Source organism: Nicotiana sylvestris, unplaced genomic scaffold, assembly GCF_000393655.2.
Source record: "Nicotiana sylvestris unplaced genomic scaffold, ASM39365v2 Un00014, whole genome shotgun sequence".
NCBI classification, from domain to species: Eukaryota; Viridiplantae; Streptophyta; class Magnoliopsida; order Solanales; family Solanaceae; genus Nicotiana; species Nicotiana sylvestris.
Window position 1 is genome coordinate 18529 of NW_027184350.1, and position 16035 is coordinate 34563.

Sequence of the window (16035 nt, forward strand, 5' to 3'; positions counted from 1 at the left end):
TTCATATTTGAATTGTTAGACATGTACGTGTGTCAAATGCTTCTAGTTTTTCTTATGATTCATTGGTTTAAGCCTATAAAGTGGAAGAACTAGAAGTGCGGCTTATGTTAGATCCCCTTATTATAATGTAAAAGAAAGTGTATTTGATAGTTTCAATCTTAATAATAATTTTTAACATGCATGGATCGAGGTGTTATTTATCTACTTAGTTTCTTTCTACTTTGGTTTTCGTTTACTTTGTCTAGATCAAATTAAGTTCCGTCATAGAAGATTAATAATGGATTTTGCATATACTACCATTCAGCACAAGAAAGCATACCAAGAATTTAATTTCTATCAGAAGTAAACAACCAACACCTCAATATTGGCTAGTGAAGGTGGCGTGACAGATTTGCCAGGTATACTATACAGTCAAAATTGCACAATTACAGTTGGGCTGCTATCCAAGAATTTTGAAGAGATGTCCAGGTGGTCAACATTGGCAAAGAAATAGGCGATACCACTTGCAACAAAAGCAAAAGGCAATATATATAATATTTGTAAAATATCACTATAAAGGAAGATGTTGCCTACATATTAAAAAATCATAAATTTCATATACCTTTACTACTCTTGAAATTTTCAAATAATGTATCATCTTATTTCTCCCATAGAAGCCATTGTAGGACTTGTAACCTTTGCATTTCTACTCTACTTCCTATGGACAAAAAAACAATCAAAAATCCTAAACCCACTGCCTCCAAAAATCCCAGGTGGATGGCCAGTAATCGGCCATCTCTTTTATTTCAAGAACAATGGCGATGATGACCGCCATTTTTCTCAAAAACTCGGAGACTTAGCTGACAAATATGGTCCCGTCTTCACATTCCGGTTAGGGTTTCGTCGTTTCTTGGCGGTGAGTAGTTATGAAGCTATGAAAGAATGCTTCTCTACCAATGATATCCATTTCGCCGATCGGCCAGCTTTACTTTACGGAGAATACCTTTGCTATAACAATGCCATGCTTGCTGTTGCCAAATATGGCCCTTACTGGAAAAAAAATCGAAAGCTAGTCAATCAAGAACTTCTCTCCGTTAGTCGGCTCGAAAAATTCAAACATGTTAGATTTTCTATAGTTCAGAAAAATATTAAAGAACTATATGATGGTGATTCACCAATGGTGAAGATAAACCTTAGTGATTGGATAGATAAATTGACTTTCGACATCATTTTGAAAATGGTTGTTGGGAAGACCTATAATAATGGACATGGAGAAATACTGAAAGCAGCTTTTCAGAAGTTCATGGTTCAAGCTATGGAGATTGAGCTCTATGATGTTTTTCACATTCCATTTTTCAAGTGGTTGGATCTTACAGGGAATATTAAGGCTATGAAACAAACTTTCAAAGACATTGATAATATTATCCAAGGTTGGTTAGATGAGCACATTAAGAAGAGAGAAACAAAGGATGTTGGAGGTGAAAATGAACAAGATTTTATTGATGTGGTGCTTTCTAAGAGGAGCAACGAACATCTTGGCGATGGTTACTCTCATGACACCACCATCAAAGCAACCGTATTCGTAAGTAAATTAATCTCTGCTTGCATTTTAACATGTTGTCGGAGGCAATTTATCTTATATTTTAGGTTACTATATTCGTATATATATAATATCACTTTAATTTTTATAGACTGATTTTTTAAGTGGCTTAGTGGTGTATAGATTCTTCTACACTTTCAGTATTTCGAAGTCAAACTTTAATTTATGGATTCAGTTGATAAACTCTATCACCGTAGGTAATGAATTTTTATATTTTTGGTATATTTTAACCTATTGTAGCAATGGATTTCAATTAAAGAAAAAAAGAGGCTTTTGTACCTTTATAACATATCTTCAATTTGACTGGAGTATTTTCATTTTTTTCTTAACCAACTCATGCATACTAGGATATGAACAATCATGCATCTTCATCTCTTTAGTTTCTTCTTTGTAAGTCATCTTTTTAACTGTTCTTTGTCCATATGTATAGACTTTGGTCTTGGATGCAACAGACACACTTGCACTTCATATAAAGTGGGTAATGGCGTTAATGATAAACAATAAGAATGTCATGAAGAAAGCACAAGAAGAGATGGACACCATTGTTGGTAGAGATAGATGGGTAGAAGAGAGTGATATCAAGAATTTGGTGTATCTTCAAGCAATTGTTAAAGAAGTATTACGATTACATCCACCTGCACCTTTGTCAGTACAACACCTATCTGTAAAAGATTGTGTTGTCAATGGATACCATATTCCTAAGGGGACTGCACTACTTACAAATATTATGAAACTGCAACGAGATCCTCAAATATGGGCAGATCCTGATAAATTCGATCCAGAGAGATTCTTGACAACTCATGCTGCAATTGACTATCGAGGGCAGCACTATGAGTTGATACCGTTTGGTACGGGGAGACGAGCTTGTCCCGCAATGAATTACTCATTGCAAGTGGAACACCTTTCAATTGCTCATATGATCCAAGGTTTCAATTTTGCAACTACGACAAACGAGCCTTTGGATATGAAACAAGGTGTGGGTCTAACTTTACCTAAGAAGACAGATGTTGAAGTGCTAATTACACCTCGCCTGCCTCCTACGCTCTATCAATATTAATATGTTTTGTTGTCGCGATTCGTTCTGATTTGTCCCTCAATGTTTAAAAAAAAAGATGTTTTATTTTGGTTAAGATTGTTTCACAGATTGTTATTCATCTATTTTACTAATATGTTATTGTAAACCATAAATAATAAGAAGTTTGAGTCTCCGATAAGCATTTCTCGGGCAGAAGTCTTAAGAATGAGCTCAGACCTCTATGGCCTAGCCTCTTCATGTTCTTGTTCAAGTTTAATTTCAATTCTTTTCCCTGTTTTATCATTTTTATATATTTATTTAAACATCCTTTTTCAATTTCAAAGTAATGCTAATGACCTTTTACTCTGACATTCATACAGTTGTGAAGAATTAGACTTCAAGATAGAAGTTTAACTTATATGCACAAATTAGGCAATAAGAAACCGCCAAAACAAAAGAACGACACAAGAGTAACCTAGAGTAAATGGTAAATAACCCGCTATAACAGGTTGAAATACATTGTTGCCGATGTAAAGGTTTCACTACAATGTAATGTTCGTGTATAGAGCTAAAATCTAAAAAATATATCCTTTACATCCAAGGATTCTGATGGAAATCAAAACCTAAGTTGCTCGGTCTTCGGTGTGGGTATCTTACATGGGTGCCTATCCAGAGGTCGGATCCTTTGAGATGTAAATTCTAAGATTCGTGGTAGAAATCATCGAGAACACTTTGGAATCCATTTACACATAATACAAGCTATCAGAACTGAATCCCTCTAACTCAATCAAGTCACGCAAGTCGCCAAAACCTAAGAACATTGCAACAAAATACCTATAGAAACTCACCACATCATAAGTACCCAAAGAACCGATCGTATCTATTGTCGTGTTGATCCAACCTACTACCAAGCTGTCATATTTCTTCAAGTTCCTTCCAAATTACCCTCAAGTTGACACTTATCCTTGCTAGAATACTGCGATCCTTACCCAAAGCTCACCACAAGGGATCCTAGCATAAAACCACACTGCCCTAAGGCCCATAAGCCGTTGTATTCCCTCTTAAGCACCCTAAAAGTACCACAACCAAGACACTTACTTTGAAGAGACCTTCTGTGAATCTAAAGTTGTTTCCTTCAACGAAATTCAACTCAATCCTTCATAAACTCATGTAACACAAACCATCTAATATTTTAAATCATCTACAAATCTCGCATTCATCCTCGTGACAGTCACATAAACTATTACAACCGATCCAAACTCTAATTGCACAAATATAACCCACTGGTAGAGAAGAAAGACTTCACACAACATCATAAGGATCACATATCCGTAGATTACCCCGCAGGTTATAACCCACCCGCTTAGCCTCAAACTAACATATCTCTATACCATTTCACCGCCACAACTACTGCGCAATCACTTAATCTTCCTAAGTCTAAACTCATCAACAATTCAAGAGAATCTAATTCGTTCCACACTTAAACAACATGATAGATCCTTCAATATACTAATAACTCAAGACAATATGTCACATTCAAAACAAAGTCAAACACCCAATATTCCTTTTCAAATCCCAAGCAAACTCTTCCTGTTACATTCAAACCATCTGAACACATCTTGCAGTCATATCATACTCATCATATGGCCATCCAGCCACTCATAGAGCCACAAATTCCACTCATAGGGACACTACAGGACATATAAGTCCAAAAAACCTTGCTAGCATAACTAAAATCCCCATGCTTAAGCTACAGTCAAAACCCGGTTTCATGTCCTCTAGACTGGACCATCATCAGCACACCGAAATCACATCTTGCACCTCATCTATGGAATCACAAACCATCTATTCACAGCTGATCAGTGTTGGTTTTGCCTACGGGTTCGGGGTGTTACACTGTTTATTGTGATTTGTCTCTTGTTGGCCTTGGTGCGGTGTTGATGCAAGATAGTAGGGTGATTGCCTACATGTATAGATAACTGATGGTGCATGAGAAGCAATATGCTATCCACGACCTTGAGTTAGCATCTATTATTAATGCCTTGAAGATTTGGCAGAACTATTTGTACGGTGTTCCTTGTGAGGTCTATACTGACCACCAAAGTCTGCAATATTTGTTCAAATAAAAGGATCTTAACTTTTATCAGTGTAGATGGTTAGAGTTGCTTAAGGACTATGATATCACCATTTTATATCATCCTGGGAAGGCCAATGTTGTAGCTTATGCCTTGAGTCATACGGCATAATGCTTGGATAGTTTAGCATATCTACCGCTATTGGAAAAGCCATTAGCATTGGATGTTCAGGCTTTGGTGAACCAGTTTGTTAGATTGGATGTTTCGAGTTGAGTAAAGTTTTGTCTTGTGTGGTTTCTCGGTATTCTCTTTATGATCGTAGTAGAGAGCGTCAGTATGACTTACCCCATTTTCTTGTCCTCAAGGACACAATTTAGCACGGCAATGTCAAAAAGGTCTCTATTGGGGATGACGGTGTGTTACGAATGCAGGGTCGGCTATGTGTGCCCAATATAGATGGTTAGCATGAATTGATTCTTCAAGAGTCCTACAGTTCGTGGTACTCCATTCATTCGGGTGCCACTACGATGTATCTAGACTTGAGGTAGCACTATTGGCGGAGGAGGATGAAGAGAGACATACTGGAGTATGTAGCTCGATGCCTAAATTTTCAGCAGGTGAACTATGAGCATCAGCGGCCAGGTGAATTTCTTCAGAGGCTAGGGATTTCAAAGTTGAAATGGGATCGAGTAACTATGGATATTGTTGTTGGGATCCCACAAACTCAGAAGAAGTTCGATGTAGTATGTGTGATAGTGGATATGTTGACCAAGCCATCATTTTAGTGATGACTACTTATTCTTCAGAGCAGCTGGCTCAGGTCTATATTCGTGAGATAATCCGACTTCATGGCGTGCCGATATCCATCATCTTTGGCTGGGTTTTGCAGTTTACACGCGGTTCCGGAAGGTCGTACAATGAGAGTTGGGCACACGTGTTGATTTAAGTACAACATTCCATGGTTAGGATTGGTTTTGCTTTGAGATAATGGTGATATGTGAAAGCCATGCACGCAAGGTGACAAGTGATGCTTATATGAACAGAACATTCCCTAAGATGGTTTACCTTTGGACTTTTTCTTTATTTCATAGTATCTTTCAATGATTGTTTAGTATTTTTTAGTAACTAAATCTCTTCTAATAAAGTAAAATAAGGGATGTTCAAGAAGAGAGTTGTCTAATAACGTGTGAGCCTAAGACATCACTGGCTCTTATTATTTTAGTTGGAGAATGGAATAGATATAGTAAAGGATTAAATGTATACGGACTTTGTTTTAATCACATGTATATAAAATATATAAATAAGATTTGTGATTGATAAATAGTTTCCACCAAAGTGGTCTATTTATTTGATGTCATTGAAAATTCTTAGAATTTTATACTTGTGAAATAACATTATACATGGATTTAGAGTTATGATTAATGAATAGTTTCCATCAAAGTGGTCTATTTATTTGAGTCATTGAAATATTCCGAATGTACCATGTCTAAATTATCTGTAATAAGTGTATACTAGTGTTGGAGGTTTACCTTTTGATACTACAACAACAACAACCCAGTATAATCCCACTTAGTGGGGTCTGGGGAGGGTAGTGTGTACGCAGGCCTTACCCCTACCCTGGGGTAGAGAGGCTATTTTCAAATAGACCCCCGACATCCTTCCGTCCAAGAACTTCCCACCTTGCTCTTGGGGAGACTCGAACTCACAACCTCTTGGTTGGAAGTGGAGGTTGCTTACCATCAGAGCAACCTCTCTTGTCATACCTTTTGATACTAGTGACGCTAAAATAATTTATGAGATAAGATATTTCAACCCAAGGATGAAGCTTAATATCTTGGATTCTCATGTATATATGTCAAATAAATAAATAAATAAATAAGGATAATTTGATGTAAGAGGAGGTTTTGAGTCTCTTAACTAAAGGAAGGACACAATGTATGCCTTGTACTCTTGGATAATAGGGGAGGAGGTTTTTATCTTTCTCCTAAAGGTGAGGATGCAATGAATGCCTTGGACTTCTTGATATTTAAAAGGAGAGATAGTTGCATCTTCTACCCAAAAGAAGGGGTGTAATTGGTGTCTTTGACTCTTTTGATCTATATATAACTTTCCATAATTTTATCTAATTTTGTGTTGTTTGCTTATACAGTTGTTAACAACAGGTCTACTCAGTTGAATTCCATTGAAACTCATACTAGTAGTATAATGACCCGACCTATTGTTTTGAGCTCTAATGTGTCGTTCAGCAGTTTGAGGCTATGAGCAGCTTCACTTCAGGTATTATGACTTGTACGCATGGTCGGAATTGAATTTCGGTAAGTTCGGAGTTGATTTGGAAAGAGAAACCTCATTTCTGAAGCTTTAAGTTGAAAGAATTGACTAAGATTTGATTTTTGAGTAAACGACCTCAAAATTGGGATTCGAAGGTTCCAGCAGGTTCGTATGATGATTTTGGACTTGGGCGTATATCCAGATCGGGTTTTGGAAGACCCGGGAACGTTTCGGCACCTATTGTGGGAGTTAGCATTTTTGGAAAAATTTTATATGTTTGAGTTGAAGTGAATTTTAGTTTTATTAATGTCTGTTTGGGATTCCGAGTCTAGGAATAGCTCTGTATGGTGATTCTGGTGTTGGCAGCACGATCGGAAGTGAATTTAGAGGTCCATGGGGTATTTTGGAGTCATTTGGCTAAAGATAGAAATTTGAACATTTTAAGGTGTTTGATCGGAAGTTGACTTTTTGATATCGGGGTCGGAATCCAATTCCGGAAGTTGGAGTAGGTGTATAATATCGAATGTGACTTGTGTGCAAAATTTGAGATCAATCGGATGTGATTTGATAGGTTTCGACATCGAATGTAGAAGTTTCAAATTCTAAAGTTTATTAAGCTTGAACTGGAGTGTGATTCATGATTTCGATGTTGTTTGATGTGATTTGAGGCCTCGATCAAGTCTGTGTTATGTTATGGGACTGGTTTGTGTGATTGGATAGGGTCCTGAGGTCCTCGGGTGTGTTTCGGGGTGGTTTCAGATCATTTCGGGCTATTTTGCTATAGTTGTTGCTGATGTCTGGTGATGTTATTCGCGTTCACGAGGATACTCTCGCGTTCGCGAAGAAGGATTGGGCTTCAGGGATTTTGTCCTTCGCATTCGCGAATATGTTCTCGTGTTCGCGAAGAAGAAAATCTCTATTGCGCAGTTCTAACTTCGGAGGCTCTTATCTAACAATCTATAAGGAATTTGAAGATGATCCAAAAATAAATGTTTTAGCCCTTTATTCTAGTTTTCAGAAAATAAACCATTTAGCATTTAGATTTGTGTACAAAAAGGTATGGCTGATACAGTATAGGTTGTTCGGGAAGATGAAGAAGAAATTTGTGTTGCACAGGGCTGACTTTGGAGGCTTATATCTCGAAATCTATAAGGAATTGGGAGATGACCAAAACATAAAAGTGGTAGATCTTGGTTCTAGTTTTCAACAAAGTTAAAACATTGTCATTTGGAGTTTTGTACAAAAAGGCATGGCCATTATACTAGAGGTTGTCTCAGAAGAGTTTGGAAAAATGGTTTTTGGGAATTTTCTTCTTCGTGAACGTGATGGGGGTCTCGTGAACGCGAAGAAGAGTCATCTGGGCGGTGTATAAGTGTAAAGAAATGGGTTTGGCTCATTTCATCTCTTTTCGTCCATGGGAGCCGATCTAGGAGCAATTTTGGAGCTCCATTTTCATCATCCATGTCAAGGTAAGTGATTCCCACCTATTGCAAGTTAATTAATTGGATTGTATCTAGATTTTAACATGGAAAATCATGTAAATTAGTAGAAATTTTGGGATTTTGAAGAAAATCTAGGAAATTTGTATTCTTGGATTTTGACCACGATTTTGGACATGAATTAATGGAGAGCCAATTATATATTTGAGTTCATGAAGTTGTGGGTAAAATTTATCTTCGAAAAAATTCGAAATCCGGGCATATGGTCCCGAGGGTGATTTTGAGAACTTTTCGAGCGGAGTTGGGATTTTATATAAATTGAATTGTTATGAGTATTAGGGTGTATTTTCATTGGTTTGCCCATTATTTGGCTAGTTTTGGAGCGTTGGGGCATCGGTTTGAGTTGTCGGAAGGGGCTTAGAAGCTGATTATTGAACTTCGGAGCAAGGTGAGTCTCCTTTCTACCCTTGTAAGAGGGAATTTTCCCCATAGGTGAATTAATTGGATATGTGCTCCTATTTATGGGGGATACGTACGCACGAGGTGACGAGAGTCCGTGCGTAGCTACTATTATGCTTAAGTCCGGGTAGTCCAGGGCCTAAAAGCATACTTTACTTGTAATATTGCAACCTTGTTGTCAACTTAAAAATGCTTAAAACATATCGAACATATAAATAAATTTCTAAAAGGCTAGACATCATTTCTTGACTTTTAAAAGAGAAGCTTGCCTTTTCCTGAATAATTTCTCCTTGATAAATTCTTGATTTGACTGTTTGAATGTGTTTATCTATCGGGGAACGGGCCGAATGCCTCGGTAGATTAAATAGATGCATCTATGGTTCGTGCCATTCGACCCTCTGGTAGTTTAAATATTATTGGATCGGGTCGTATGACCTCGGCATGATTTGCACATGCTTGTATTTGCTTGACTTGCAAGTTGTAAATAATGATATTGCCTTCGTGGCTTGAAATAAATGTATAAATGATGAAAACGAATTTTAAAAAAAATGAATTGGGAAATTCCCTATTAATGAAAGAACAGTTTACTTGCTTCATGCTATTGAGTTACAACCATTTTTTTTATAAAATTCTCGATTTATTATATTATTGGTATGTCATTATTGGACCACTAGCAAGTATCGAAGTCGACCTCTCGTCTCTACTACTTCGAGATTAGGCGGGATACTTCTTGGGTACACGTTGCTTTTGTACTCATGCTACACTTGCTGTGCATTTTTATTGCACAGGCTCATGTATGTCTAGTGGCCTAGTTCGGCGCAGCGGCATGGTCGATGCAAAACTTAGGTGAGTTGCACTCCTCGAGACGACCCACAACCAGTAGAGTCTCCTGCAGAGTACTGTATTGTATTTTCTTTTCTGTCCAATTGTATTTTGGATAGTTATCGTGTTGTATTTTATTTTAAATCCTAGAAATTGCTCATGCATTTGTGACACCGGTGTATGGGATGATTATAGGATTATTCAATATTAAGTTTGTTAAAGATATCATTTTTATTTCAGCGAATTTCATTTTTTATTGGTTAATGTATAAAAGAAATGATTTCAATAAATACTAAAATAGGAATTTAGTTAACTTCTTGGTGTTGGCTTGCCTGACAGTGGTGTCCGGCCCCATCACGACCCTTAGAGGATTTTGGTTCTTGACAAGTAGCAACTACAAGAAGTGGAAACATGATGCTGAAATAGTGTTAGGTCTGATGGACCTTGACTTTGTATTAACTGAACATAAACCTGCTGAACCCACAGCTGCTAGCCTACTGATGAAAAGGCTAAGTATGAGAAGTGGATGAAGGCAAACAAATTAAGCCTTACGATCATGAAGAGATCCATTTCTGATCACATAAAAGGTACAATTAAAGATAATGGAAATGCAAAAGATCTCTTGAGTGCCATTGGACAAAAAATCCTAAAATCTGATAAAGCTGAGATATGTAGCCTAATTCATTCCATGTCTACCATATAGTATGACCGTGTAGGTAGTGTCCGTGATCATATTATGAAATTGGTTAACATGGGTGCCAAACTAAATAATTTAGGTGTAACCATAACCAATAATTTTCTTGTCCATCAATCCCTAAGATCCCGAGCAGTTTAACCAGCTTAAGACAACCTATATTGCAAAAAACAACAAGTGGAGTGTTGATGAGCTTATTATTGTTTGTGTGGTAGAGGAAGGGAGGATCCAAAAGGAAAAAATTGAGGGTGTAGTGAACTTTGTTAATTCGTCTCGATCAGCCGATTATCCCTCTTATAAAAGAAAAGGTGGACCCAAATTTCATAAAAAGAATCATGGCCAGTCTCATCATCCAGGTGGCAATAATGGTCATACTAATAAGCCTGGTGTTAACCAAGGTTAGTCTCCTAATCCTCTTGGTCCCCAAGCTATAATTAAGAATGAAATCAAGTGCTAGAATTGCAAACAAAAGGTCTATTATAAGTAAAACATCTTACCTATTATGGCATAGGCATTTTGGTCATATTTCTAAAGAAAGAATTGAACGATAGGAAAATATTTTACATTTTCTTGATCCAAAAGATTTTGAAACTTGTGTGGATTGTGTAAAGGGCAAAATAACCAAGGTTAAGAGAAAGGGTTCCACGAAGAGCTCTAAACTCTTAGAAATTATTCATACTGATATTAGTGGACCTTATATACGTATTTTGACCAATCATAAGTATTTTATTACTTTTATTGATGAGAGCTTTATTTATCTATGCAACAATTAGTTTCTGCAAAGATTCATCGATAGCTTCAACATTTTTAAATTGAGCGTTTCCATTTGTATGAGAGCCTTCACGAGACTGCCGAGGAGAGCCTCGTGGAAAAGGGACCAGGGTTTGATTACCCTGTGGATTTCCATGAAGTTGTTGGTTTCCTTGAATGTTGTCATTGTTTTTAGACATGGTTGATGCAACAAGGAAAGTTAAGCTAAAAGAGGATAGATTATCAGATTCCTGGTAATGGAACCAATTTGTTTAACCAAAAAATGGGATTTAGGTCAAAGCTTTAATTTAGAAGAACTCGTATTACTGATAATCAAAAGAATATATGAAAGAAAATAATTTGGTTAGCAATAAGATAATCAGAAGAAAAGCAGGTAAATCGGTATATTCAGATAATCTTTTGTGTATTTACAATTGATCCGTTCTCTCCCTTTTATAGCTACTTTGGAGATATGCGTTTTGCCTATGTCATTTTCACACCTCCTTTTTTGCCTACCCCCCCCCCCCCCCCCGCAAAGGGGCGCGGAAGGGAGTTTTTTCCAATTAAAGGACAATCGAAACGGGATTTATTTATTTATTTCAGAGTCGCCACTTGGGAAATTTATAATGTCCCAAGTCACCGGTTGAATCCCGAATCGAAGAAAAGAATGACTCTGTTTAACAGTCTGCGCACCAGAAATCCGGATAAGAAATTCTGTTAACCCGGGAGAAGGTGTTAGGCATTCCCGAGTTTCGTGGTTCTAGCATGGTCGCTAAACTGTCATATTCGGTTTATTTATCTGATTTTATACATGTTGAATTTATGCGCAAATTTTAACTCTTTAACGCTTTCATTATTATTATTATTATTTTACAATGAATTGTAACGTTGTGAAAATGTATCTCGAACCACGTCACAATCAATGCACCCGTGGTCGTCGACACACTTCGACTTCGTTGAGATTTGGATTTGGATCACATCAATGTACACCCGTGTTTAAGAAAGTAAATTATTAAAAAGGCTCACCTAAAGCGACTAGCACATTATTATTTTTTGAGAAGGCCGTCAAATCTTGCTAAAACGGCCTATCCGAAAGCTAATTAATTATTAACCAATTATTGAGGGCCACGCAGCTTGCGTTTTATTTGGCGAGGCTCGTCTTTTTTTTTTAAAGGGCAATCCTAAAGTGTCTACATTTTGCTATTTGAGTTTGTCTCTAAAAAGTTCCTAATTGGTTAATATTATAAAAATCGAGCTTCAAGTTCAGACCCCAAACAAAAGGGAGCGCCTTTCAATTTGGAACCGCTACCTAACTTAAAACTCACAACGGGTCGTTTGACTACTAACGAGCCAATTGCCAAGAAGGCCCAAACCGCATACTGTACGCTTTTGGACAAAAGTCCCAAATTTTCTGATTGTGTTTTCCAAATAGCATTAGAGTTCAATATCATACATTTATTCAAATTAAACACTTCATTCAAGTCCACTTATCAAACAGCCACTTCGTTAAATGGTGAGCCGATGCTGATATTAATTATTAATCTACACTCTTAAACCTACATTGAAATAAGGAACTCAACAGGATGGGATAGTTGACATTAATAGCTAATCCGTTGGTGTTAACTAACACAATATGAAAATTTGCCTAAAATACGTGTTTATCTTAAAATCAAACTGGACCGGGCCATAACAAGCTTAAACAGTCCAAAGATCCAACGGACTACGTACAGAGGCCTAATGATATTCTTTGTTATACTATCATCATCAGCTAAAGCAAACTAAATTGCTAAACACATGGAAATACATCTAATTATTCTAACAGCATACTAGTTAACAGTCCATATTAGTTTGAGTACGCTCTAATTCACAACAAGTAAGTATGATTGGAATGATCCTAAACAAATACAAACTACCTATCATTCGTCCTATTGCTACATCTTGAACACAGATACTACGAAGCAGGCAAACGTGCATTTCTCAATTCATTTCAACTTCAGCTTCAAGTTCAGCTTACATCAACACATGGTTTTAGAGGTGTGTACCTGGAAATGTTAATAATGGGAGAAAAGGAAGATCAGCAGCAACGAAACAACAACAACAGTATAACAGAACAACTCAGTGACAGCTTTTAAAACCAACAATGGAGTCCCAAGAATACTGAATGAAATAGCACCAATACAAAACAATGCAGCCCGGGAAATAATAGCTCAAGAAAACCACTTAGAACTTCAGTGAAACCCCAGAAATATTCAACAATTAGGACAGAACCAGAATATATTCAGAAATGCCAAAGATGCAAGGAAACAGTCCTGATTTTTCAACCCTCAAAACAGAACACTATCAAACAAACTCTCAATTTCTTCAACACTCAAAACTCATCCCCACAGTTAAAGCAATTTTTTTTTTCAGTTTCAAAAATGGGATCAATTTTTTTTTTCGAAAAATCCCCCCTCCTCAAACTTCCAGCCCCAACACCCTTTTATACAAGTCTGCTCCCCTCCAAACATACTGCCCGACCCTTTTCCTTATTCAAATCAGAATTTTCCACTAAAAATCTGATTTTTTTCACTTTAAATTCCACTAAGGAAGCTTTTCCTTATTATCAGCCCATTAGTTTGGCCTTTAGTGTATTAATTAATACCCCACTAACAATGCACTAATACTAAAATATAATCTTAACTATTTCATTTCTAAATTAGCCCTGAAAACCCCGTAATATTACCGTCTCCTAATACAATTATTCAACTGTATTAAAATTTTAATTCTGAAATTTGTTTTCAACTAATCCAAAGATTTGAAAATTAAACCTGACTAACAGCTATAACCAAACTTATTTCTGATAACTGAAGGACTGAGGTTAGAAATCAATTGGAACAAATGAACTTGAAATTAAATCAACACCAGACTTAACACAACATAGAACTTAACAGAATCCTTAAAACTGATATTGAACCATAAAATCAAAATCATCATGAATGCAGGTTCATTGTCAGCCTATTGATAATGCCCTGAAACTAAGTGTCCACATATCAGCACACACAATAACCATTTGACGAACTTATTGTTTATAAACAAGAACGAATTAATCGACGAAACTAACTAACTGATTGCCTACAACAATTGACGCTAAAAAATCATACCCAAATAATCAGGTAATTTCAGTGGTATTGACAGAAACATAGATTAACTGGAAACTAATTAATCGACGCAACTTATTAATCAATTACACAAATTATTACACATAACAATTATAGCAAACATAAACAAATAAAGAATTGGACCAAATAAAAAGGTCTACTGAAGATGAACAAAATCAATTGACAAAAGAATTAAAAAAACAATAAAACTAAACTAACAAATAAATAGATATAAACAGATACAAGTGAAAAAGGAAAATACCTCAAAATATCAGAATTATGCGGACCCAGGCTCGATCTTCGGACTCGGACACTTTGAGGTTGAACAGACCTTAGTCGATGTGTTCTCAACTGAGAACACTTCGATTAAGGTCGATTAGACCCCAAATCCTCACTTAATTTGGACGGATTCCATGATTTGAATTTCTAGGGTTCCTATTTTTTTTTGATTTAGGGCTCGAATGTTTCTAGCCAGATTCGAAGGGAACCAAAGTTATTTAGGGTATGAGGGAGGCCTGGTGGATATCTGGTGTGAGTTTGGGGTAGGTTGGGGTAGGTTTAGGTTTTGCTCGAATCTTCAATTGAAGATTCGAGAAGCTGTAAGGTGATTCGAGGTGAGCAACCAACAGATCTGTAACGAGGGTTGTTGGGGGTGCCTTGGGGTGAGTTTGGGGTTGGTTGGTGTAGGTTTCCGTTTGGCTCGAATCTTCAAATGAAGATTCGAGAAGATGGGGGAAGATTCAAACCCCACGAGTAACATATTTGGAACGGGGGTGGTCAGATGGTCTTAGGGTGTTAAGGTGGTGGCCACCGGCGTCGTTGCCGCTGTCACACCTCCTTTTTCGCCCGCGTCGCCCACGAAGGGACGCGGAAGGGAGTTTTTTCCAATTAAAGGACAATCAAAACGGAATTTATTTATTTCAGAGTCGCCACTTAGGCACCCCCGAATCCCGTGGTTCTAGCACGGTCGCTTAAACTGTTGTAATGGCTAGGTATCTGATTTTAATACATATTATAATTTATGTGCTTTTATCAACTTTAAACCGTTATTATTATTATTTTTAATAGAATTGCAACGTCGTGAAAATGCGTTTTGAACCACGTCACAATCAATGCACCCGTGGTTGTTGACACATTTTGACTCCGTTGAGATTTGGATTTGGGTCGCATAAACGCGCACCCGAGTTTAGGGATGTAATATTATTAAAATTGCGCCTAAAGAGTTTAACACTTTATTACTTTGGGGAAGGCTGTGAAATTTGCTAAACGGCCCATTCCGAAGTCTAAGTATTCAATTAAACATTTATCGAGGGCCCCGCAATTTGTGCGTTTTATTGGGCGAGGCTCATCTCATTTATTTTAAAAGGATAATCTTAAAGTGCCCACATTTTTTCCTATTAAATTTGTCTCTAAAAAATGAAAGAGAAAAAGTCCTAATTTATTTACATGCTTACGAGTTGTTATAGTCGGGTTCCGAACGAAATTTGTTAAATCAGAATGTAAACATAATATGGACAGCCCATTGGCCAACGTTGACCCAGGCCCAACGTGTATGGCACAAAACTGGACCTGGGTCATCTCATTCACATGTTATTACCTAGTTACATTATACTAGGCATGCTCACAGTTTGTCAAATTAAAAAAAACTTGGCAATCTAATTTTAATCCTAAACCATTTACATGCTAAAATTAACCAATAGTATCTAGCTAAACAATATTCCTACAAGTTCCAAAACGGTTTATTCGTTTAATGAGCTAACTGTTGAATGTTTAAGAATAGTCTAAATCAGCTAA

At 36.9% G+C, this 16035-nt stretch overlaps 1 protein-coding gene across 1 annotated transcript; it reads left to right on the forward strand.

Annotated features, from left to right (window-relative positions):
- Positions 1–607: 607 nt before the first annotated feature.
- On the forward strand, positions 608–2710 carry LOC138884646 (nicotine N-demethylase CYP82E3-like). Its single transcript, XM_070165656.1, has 2 exons — positions 608–1561; positions 2010–2710. Exons 1-2 carry the CDS (start codon positions 629–631, stop codon positions 2634–2636), a joined length of 1560 nt encoding a protein of 519 aa, XP_070021757.1. The 5' UTR covers positions 608–628; the 3' UTR covers positions 2637–2710.
- The last annotated feature ends 13325 nt before the right edge of the window (positions 2711–16035 follow it).

Excerpts from the sequence above, each read along its gene's own strand:
- LOC138884646 (XM_070165656.1), top strand. The coding sequence starts at position 629 with ATGTATCATCTTATTTCTCCCATAGAAGCCATTGTAGGACTTGTAACC. Across the intron at positions 1,562-2,009 it reads CCATCAAAGCAACCGTATTC|ACTTTGGTCTTGGATGCAAC; the intron begins GTAAGTAAATTA and ends CCATATGTATAG.